The 9163-nt window shown below is 45.8% G+C and overlaps 1 protein-coding gene across 1 annotated transcript; it reads right to left on the bottom strand.

The window, feature by feature from the left end:
- Window positions 1-515: 515 nt before the first annotated feature.
- On the bottom strand, window positions 516-1620 carry NPB (neuropeptide B). Its single transcript, XM_083490822.1, has 2 exons — window positions 1328-1620; window positions 516-651 (listed from the first exon to the last, which is right to left on the bottom strand). Exons 1-2 carry the CDS (start codon window positions 1601-1603, stop codon window positions 523-525), a joined length of 405 nt encoding a protein of 134 aa, XP_083346948.1. The 5' UTR covers window positions 1604-1620; the 3' UTR covers window positions 516-522.
- Window positions 1621-9163: the final 7543 nt, after the last annotated feature.

Below are 9163 nucleotides of genomic sequence, written 5' to 3'. Positions count from 1 at the left end.
AGCCCCACTGAGTTCACATTACAGTGGTACCTCGGGTTAAGTACTTAATTCGTTCCGGAGGTCCGTTCTTAACCTGAAACTGTTCTTAACCTGAAGCACCACTTTAGCTAATGGGGCCTCCCGCTGCCGCTGCGCCACCACTGCACGATTTCTGTTCTCATCCTGAAGCAAAGTTCTTAACCCGAGGTACTATTTCTGGGTTAGCGAAGTCTGTAACCTGAAGCGTCTGTAACCCGAGGTACCACTGTACTTATGTTTACTCAGATTTTGACCAAAGAGGCGTCATCTTTCTCTTCCCGGTGTCTCTTTCTTTGGAGCCAATAACTTTGTTCAACCTGTTCTATCAAGAAACCCAGGCAAGCACAAGAGCCGTTTAAAGCGCCTTTATTATGAGATGCAGGAGGGGGAAAAAACACACACTGCCGGACGGAGTCGGTCGCTTTGGCTAGAGAGCAACCCCCTCCGCTGCCTCCGCCTCCCTCCCTCCCTCTCCTCGCCCCGTCCGGATGCCCCGCTCCGGGCTCAAGCGCTGGCGCAGTCCGCGGGGTCCAGCGAGACGGTGACATCGGCTTTGCACTGGATGACGCTGGGCAAGCCAGGCAGCAGCTGGCAGCTCTGCAGCTCCGGGGCCACCTCCTTCACACACACCGCCTGCAAAGGGAAAGGGAAAAGTGAGAGGGCAAGGCTTGCTCGACTGCGATCCTAAAGCCCCGTGGAGCAGAAGAGCCTTTCAATGTGCCCAGGACGGAGCTGCGCATCTCCAGGACCCTTCAGTCATTGCAATATCTTTACCTGCTTGATAACAGCGCGACCCGACGGCCTGTTTGGCTAAAGAGCAGCAAATAATAATAATAATAATAATAATAATAATAATAATAATAATAATAATAATAATAATAATAAAATTTATTTATACCCCGCCCTCCCCAGCCAAGGCCGGGCTCAGGGCGGCTAACAATTAATAATAAAAACGAGTTGCATGAATACAACTTAAAAACAAGATTAAAATACAACATTAAAACAATTAAAATAGATATTTTCACTCAGATTTTTATAGGTAAAAAAATATAGGTATAATACCACATAGGTTTTTTTTAATTTAAAAAGTTAGAATGTGCTGGTTGATACTATTACTATAATTATCTGATGAATACACTTTTCGGGAATGGCTAATGTACGCTCTAACTCAATAATAATAAATATACAATGCAATGCATTGAAATAAATCACAATGCATATAAAAGAAACTACCCCCCCCCAGCTGCCTTCTCCACCCGGGACCCCCCCTTCTCTTCCAGGAGCCCCCGGGAGCCCCCTAGCAGCTCACCATGTTGCGCAGCCCACTGGGGTTCGGGCGCGCCTCGGACATCAAGAAGGAGGCGGCGGCGGCGCCGGGGCCGCTCTCGGCGCTGGTGCTGCTGCTGTCGGTGTCGTCGGAGCGGCGCATGTAAGGCGAGCGGCGGATGCCGGACAGCAGCCCCGACGCCCTGCCCACCGAGTAGTAGCTGGGTCCGGCCGTCTGCTTGTACCAGGCGTCGGCGGGCGGGCTGAGCAGCGCGGCCAGGGCGAGGCAGAGCAGCGTCGAAGTCCCGGCTCCCGGCATGGTGCGCTCGGCCACGACGGCGGCTTCTTTGGGCAGGCGGCGCCGTCGGCGGCTCCTTATATCGGGGAGGCGAGAGCGGAGGCGGGGCCGCCCAGCTTCCTCCCGGAGCCCCCCAGCGCCCCGGAGCTGCGGGAGACCTGACGGGCGGGGGGAGAGGAGCGGTGTGGGGGCGTCGAGGCTGCGTCGAGAGAAGGAGGCGGCCTGATCCTGAGCCTTATTCGGAAGGATGCCCTTCTGTGGTTCTGGCGCACTCAGAATGGTAGAGTTGGGAGGGGTCTCGAGGGTCATTTAGTCCAACCCCCCCTGCAAAGCCCACAGCCGTCGATGGGTGGGCTCGAATCACCAACCTTAGGTTACAAGCTCGCCTTTAAGGATGCTGCTGAGGACTGTCTGGGGCGCCCCCTGCGAGCAAAGTAGTTGCTCTGCCCTGGAGGCGCGACGGCCCTTCCCTTGGTCTTTAGAAGTGTCCCTTGAGCTTCACGTCGCCAGCTCAGGACTGAGAACCGGAGGGGCGGGCGGGCAGGGGCAGTGACGTAACGTGGGGGGTGCAGGGGGGCCGGCCGCACCGGGCGCAACATCTGGAGGTTAGGGTTAGGAGGCGCAAATCCACGGGTTAGGGGGCGCAAATTACTTGCCTTGCCCCGGGTGCTGACGACCCACGCTACGCCACTGGGCAGGGGGTTGCCAACGAGCAGCCTCCCGTCGTGGACGCCGCTTCGGATGTCCTGCTCCCTGTATCGCTTTCTCAGCCAGCTCCTTCCAGCTGGCGCAGCCCGAGCTCGGAGCTCGCTGCTGGCTAGCGAGGAAGGCAACGCAGGGGCTGGCTTCCTTTCTCCCCCGCGCCCAAGAAACTTCTAACTACAGTGGTACCTCGGGTTACATACGCTTCAGGTTACAGACTCCGCTAACCCAGAAATAGTGCTTCAGGTTAAGAACTTTGCTTCAGCATGAGAACAGAAATCGTGCTCCTGCGGCGCAGCAGCAGCAGCAGGAGGCCCCATTAGTTAAAGTGGTGCTTCAGATTAAGAACAGTTTCAGGTTAAGTACGGACCTCCGGGACGAATTAAGTACTTAACCCGAGGTACCACTGTACCTTGAAAGCGTTGTGGGTTAGGAGACCACAGAAGGCGGAATTGCGAGGCAGGCAATTGCGGAAGATCTCCCCCCTAGACATAAGGGGGGGGGGAGGAGTGAGATATTTCTGCTTTCCATAAAGTTTTGTGGATAATTTACTATAATAGGGCATTTAAAAGCATTTAAAAGTCGTGGTTTCTTTTTTTTTTTTTTAAGGAGGGTTTTTCCTCTGTGTCTAAAGCTGACCCTAAAGTCTTGCACCTGCCTTGGGATGAATAATCGTTCCCTTAAGAGGACCCATACGCAGAGGACTAAAGCAATGGCACTCCCTTTCCATCCACCTGCGGGATGCTATCATTTGCTTTGATTTTAAGTATCTATTCCAGGTTAATTAATCAGGAAAAAGAGCTGAATGTTCCCTGGAATTTCTCTCTTTTCTGAAATGAGCTGTGCTCTCCCGTTTCCTTGCCTCGCTCACACGTTCACTTCCTTTTCTCTGTTCCAGTCGCCTGTTTGCTGGTCGAGGGAGCTGTCCCTTTGCTGAAGCAGATGCTGCTGAAATATGCTTTAACTTGAGTGGAAATACAAAGTAGGCTTTTATTTACGTGCGGCTCCACCGCTGTGCGGGAGAATCCAGGTCGCTTGTCAAATTTGGAATTAAAAGCTCATTTAAAGTTTTTCTGAGGGTGCTTTCAAACAAAATTCTCTTTATAGAGGACTAAAAGTACAGAGCTTTTATACCGTATGATGAATAAAAGGTGTCATGTTTTCTAATGCCCTCTTGTGGCGTTTTTTCATTTGCACAGGCAGCTATGGTACCAGCTCATTTGAAGAGAGGCAGCTTCTGACCACGATTAGTTTATAGGACAAATATCTTTGCCCAGGGATGCAGTACCAGGTCGAATTTGTGATGCTACAGTTCAAAACGACTTAGATTGATAGATGTACCATTGATTTCATATTGGATCCTTGGGTTGCAATCTTAATGGATAGTTGACTGGGATCATTGTTTAGTCTTGACTGTTATTTTTTCCTAGAAATTATGCAGTTGATAAGGTTGAAGTTTAAGGGGACACGGGTGGCGCTGTGGGTTAAACCACAGAGCGTAGGACTTGCCAATCAGAAGGTCGCGGTTCGAATCCCCACAACAGGGTGAGCTCCTGTTGCTCAGCCCGTTCCTGCCAACCTAGCAGTTTGAAAGCACGTCAAAGTGCAAGTAGATAAATAGGTACCGCTCCGGCGGGAAGGTAAACAGCGTTTCCGTGCGCTGCTCTGGTTTGCCAGAAGCGGCTTAGTCATGCTGGCCACATGACCCGGAAGCTGTACGCCGGCTCCCTCGGCCAATAAAGCGAGATGAGCGCCGCAACCCCAGAGTCGGTCACGACTGGACCTAATGGTCAGGGGTCCCTTTACCTTTACCTAGTATAGGACAAGACAGCTTCCTCTGTCCTGTCCTATTCCAACTAAACATCAACACTTGTTGAGTCACTTTTATCCATGTTGAGGAAAAAAGTACCAGGATCCTTCCACTTCAAACCACATCCTTAGTGGCTGCATGTAAATTTTTTTTTGGAAAAGAACTAATTCTCATGAGTTACTTTTTGTTTAGGAAACAAATACAAGTTTTCAACCTTTTGGTGCTCTTGCAGTGCTAGTTATACAGAAAATACATGATTGGAGAATGATGAAGCAGAGATTTCTGTACTTACCTTCAGAAAGCCTGAAAACACAAGACCCTTCCCATTTATCTAAATGTCATGCTAACACTGAATTTCCACATAGAATCATCACCACTCAAGCTGTTCAAGGCTTCTCAAAGGAGGAGTAGCATGGAAAAGACTTATTTCCTTTTGCCAGTCCACAGAGCAATTGCCTGGCAAAACCACGGTCAAACAGAGGATCAATGCAGCTGCCAGATATTAAATGTGGTAGGACCATAGTCTTGAAAGCATTGCATGGCCTGCCTGTGAGTTTCAGACCCAATTCAACAAGTTGAAGTACAAAGTCCTATAGGCTTGAGATCGTCTCTCTCAACACTGACCAACCTGTGCTTTAAGATCAACAGGGAGGCCCTGCTGGTGATACTGTTGGGATACTGCCGGGGAGACGGGGGCATCAGGCAGGCCCCCAGCTGGCTCCAGCCACCGGCCAGCTGCCAGACAATTACTGGGTTCCCTTGGAACAGCATCAGTCAGCAACATGAGCCTCAGATACCTTTAGAGACCCGTGCACGCTCTGTCAGCAGAGTGTGTAAATCTCACAGCAGAAGAGGCAGACAGAGTCATATGTAAGCAGCATATTACAGCATTTTATTCAGCAGCAGGAACAAAGGTAAAAACATGTCTGCTTCCCTTCGTGTCCAGCAAAACAGCAGCAATACAACAGCTATATACAAACGGAAGTTCCCAGCAAGCGCTGGAAGTAAACAGGCATGTGACACACAACAGTCATGCCTGTTCCCTTTTAAGGTGGAACGGAACTATATCCTAACACATACCACAAATAGATATGGCCCATGGGGCAGCAGCAAGGCAGAGCCTACTCTGTGGCAGTGCCCCATTGGTGGAACTGTTTACTGTAATAAATGGAAATCTGCCCTTATTCCCTTATGGGATACACAAGAGCCCATGTAGAGTCCTTTGCAGGTTCTCCATCGGTCAGAGAAAAATATCAGAGGCCAACCAGAGACTATTGAGAAGCAAAGCAGCTAGTAAGCCGGATCTTTATTGAACTGTTGCAACAGGTGCCCCCTTCACACGCAGGAGGAGGAGGACCCAGAACCCAGGTGTGTCCGCCCTTATATAGACATTTTAAATTGCCCGCCCTGGAGTTCAAGACCACCCCCAGAAACATCATACATACATCACAGAAAGGGCGTAGCTCAAGACCACCCCCCCAGACACATCATACCTCAATCAAAATAAATCTGAGTGCGTTGTTTATCTCCTGTCTGGCAGGTTACCTGTTAATGCTTACTTGATTGGATACCCTGGGGAGCCTGGCCAGTCTTTTGTAATGATAAATACTTAGTTCCTGAGCCAGGTCACAGGCTCACACCCTATTCATATCTTAAATGTGCCCTTAAGACAGGATTTGTGAGGAAAGAGACAATGGGGATGTTTCCCACTTTGACCTTGCAGAGAAATATTTTAAGGTCTTAGATATGTAATAAATGTTCATAAATGTACCAAGCAAACACGTACATAAATATATAAACCACATGTCTGAAACCCCACAGAAAAACAGTCCTGAACAAATTGACCTCAAGCATTCAGTAGGAACTCTGAATTCAGATTGTAAGACGCAGGAAGGTTGCTGTAGTGCAAATATTGCTATGAACCCTGTATTTTAAAGGGTTGGATTAGGTGACCCCAGGGTCCCGTCCAACTCCCAATTTATGGCTATGTGCAATGTGTCTGCAAGCACTGGAGGGTAATTCTTAAGTTCTGGTGTAAGATGATGGGTTGAAATTCAGCCCAGCTTTGCTTTTTGGTACAGAAAGATGGAAAGATTGGTTTTCAGAGTTTAGAATACAGTAGAGAGTTTTAAAGGGTGAGAGGTGAAAGCCATGATGTTTTGAAGCAGAGCTGGTGATAACAAGCATTTGAGTCATTCTCTAACAGTTTTTACCATTTTGTCTAGTATTTAAAATCAGACTTCAAAGTCTATTCAGAGTTTAAGCACATACAAATTCATAATCAAGTAGAATGAGCCTTGACCACCCCTGTAAATAAAGGGCAGAAAAATTTGTTTGCAAATGGTAAGGCTGAAATGACTGAGAATGTTAAAGATCTTAGGAAATCTGACACTCTGGCCATTTTTACCCATACATAAGGGAGTGAGTGATTGTTCCATGAATGACCGGGGGGGGGGCACACAAATTGATAGCCCTGCACCCTAATTTCCTGTCCATAAAGGAGGCAGATACTTCCAATTCCCTTTGCCTGGGCTGCAGGAAACATGATTCCTTAGAACTGAGTTAACAAATTTAATTTGACCAACTTCTATTGCTGGCATTGGTGAAAACTTGAATTGCTGAGTTTCTCTTTTTGTTTTAAATCTAACCCTATTTTAAAATGTATTCCTTACCCTTCCCTTCCTTTATTCAAATGGTAATTAGCCCAAAGATGCAACACTTTTAATGGTATAAAAGATTTGCTGAAACATGAACTCTGCACATGCACAGAGGCTATGTCAGCTTAAAAGAGAGGCGGGGGGGGGGGAGAGAGAGGGAAAAGAAAAAAAAGGAGGTTTGGAGAGACAGCTGACTGCAAGGAGAAATTTATTCAAATTTATTTATGTAAACTTGGAACCACTGAGGGAAATCACCCTTACGTGTCCTTTGCTCCAGGGGCTACTTAAGGAAAAAGAAAAGGGGTTAAGTACTGGACCATCAAAAGTCAAGAGGTTGCCAAGTTCCAAATCTAACATGCCAAATTCTTTCCACAAGTATAAATATCAGAGTAGTCCTACTATAAGTTTGTCTCTTGAGTAGTTTTTACTTATAAAAAGAAAAAAAGGGTTTTAATGAATTTTATAATAGGTTTTGTTTTGTGTGTATATACCTATGCATTTTAGGAACAGCATTTCCTGACAGAGATTTTCACATGAAATAATTTCCCCTTTCAAACAGGATACGTGAACCTCTAAGAAGACTCAAACCCGCATAAGGAAAATATTTAATAACTTGTCAATTGTGTCCAAATTAACAAAAGTTTTGTCCCTTCGTTGCTTCCACAGCCAAACTAAGTGAAATAAATTAAACAGACTGAGGAGAAAATAACAGTAGTAATTATATGAAATGGTGATAATAATATTGAAATGAATAAAATGCTTAACTCTAAGATTTTTTTATTGTTTGCAGCTTCCCAAGAAAACGCAAGGATATTCTCTGTGTTTTTAAGTCCCCAAAACCCTGCCCCTTACAGGATATCCCTTCTACAGATGTTAATGCAGACCCAATGATGGAATACCCTCAAGCCCAATTCCTCGTGACCACCAGACTATTTATTACCTGCAACAACAACAGACACCAGAGTTTTCAAAGTGGCCACAGCAATCTCTTTCCAAAGGACATAGACTGAGAGGGGGTGGGGGGGCTGACAAAGGGGGGAAAGTTGAATTGCAAGGACATTCTCTCTTTTAACCTCAAGACTCTGCCCTAGGTTTGAAAAGATATGTAAAAGCAGCAAGAATTGGCCTCAAGATATGCAATTGATATATAATTATTATGTTTTATGTTGTGTGATATTATGCAGAAACATCGAACTATCTCTGACAGTATATGTTATTTCCACAAAGGGGGTGTGTGACCCAATTTTTGTGTGTAATTGTTTTTATGTTTAATGTATAGTGTCTTATTGCTTTATACCCCAATGGAGGATTCTCATGCATTTTATGTTTTCTAATAGATCAGGCTATTGTGTAGTCCAATATTTAGATTAGATCAATTTATGACCACATTTCCTTGTCCCACCTGGCACTCTGCACTCTACCAACCTTCCCTACCCATTTTGAAATGTGTTAAAACTCATTTTACCAAGGAGAAGCTTCAGGATCCATGAAAACACCAGATACACGAAGGTATATACGCCTTGATTTAGCAGGAATGATCCCTTATAGAGTTAAATTGACTAATTTGGACAAGTGCCCTTTTTAGAATTTTTTTTTACAGATTGGTTTGAAAAGGTGAGAACCATGGTGCTATCTAAATTCTAATTGGACTGTGGTTTAACCCACAGCGCCACCCCAGTAAAATCTAATCAACACCTGCTAAAGAATGGGTGTGGCACAGATAAAATGATAAGATTAACTGTAAGACAGGAAGCAAACAAGGGTAACTAGTTTAGTCATTGCTTACTAGGATTATATTCTTCCAGTGTTACATTAAGCAGTATAAACAAAATGAGAAAGAGGCAGGAAAATCTGGGAAGAAATTATAGAAGGATTGGAAGTATAGGAATTGCTCATCTCAAAGCCTTTCCCCCTTCTCTATTAGAATGCATAGCCTAAAATTAGTGCAAAAATCTTGGGTCTTCAATGGTTAGTTAGCTCTCCAAGCTCAGACAAGGAACTTAGTACTCTCAAGGAACCCACACTCACTTTCCCTTAAGGACAGGCATATCCTTCCTCCTCCATTTCCTGACTATTAGTGTGGGTTCTGTGGGAAAACTGTCACAATCACTTTCTAAAGGATTTTGAGAAACGTTGGGGATTCTTTCACTCTTTAGATCAAGGTATGTATGTATTGTAGAATTTGCTGCCTGCTTAATTTGTAATTTTGCTGTCTGAAGCAAGATCTACCGTATTTTTTGCTCTGTAAGACTCTCTTTTTCCCTCCTAAAAAGTAAGGGGAAATTTGTGTGCGTCTTATGGAGCGAATGCAGGCTGTGCAGCTATCACAGAAGCCAGAACAGCAAGGGGGATTGCTGCTTTCACTGCACAGCGATCCCTCCTGCTGTTCTGGCTTCTGAGATTCAAAATATT

The sequence above is a fragment of the Podarcis liolepis genome (assembly GCF_965112155.1).
Source record: "Podarcis liolepis genome assembly, chromosome: 2".
NCBI lineage: Eukaryota > Metazoa > Chordata > Lepidosauria > Squamata > Lacertidae > Podarcis > Podarcis liolepis.
The sequence above is the reverse complement of the archived record's forward strand: the minus strand, read 5'-3'. Positions and strand labels throughout refer to the sequence as shown.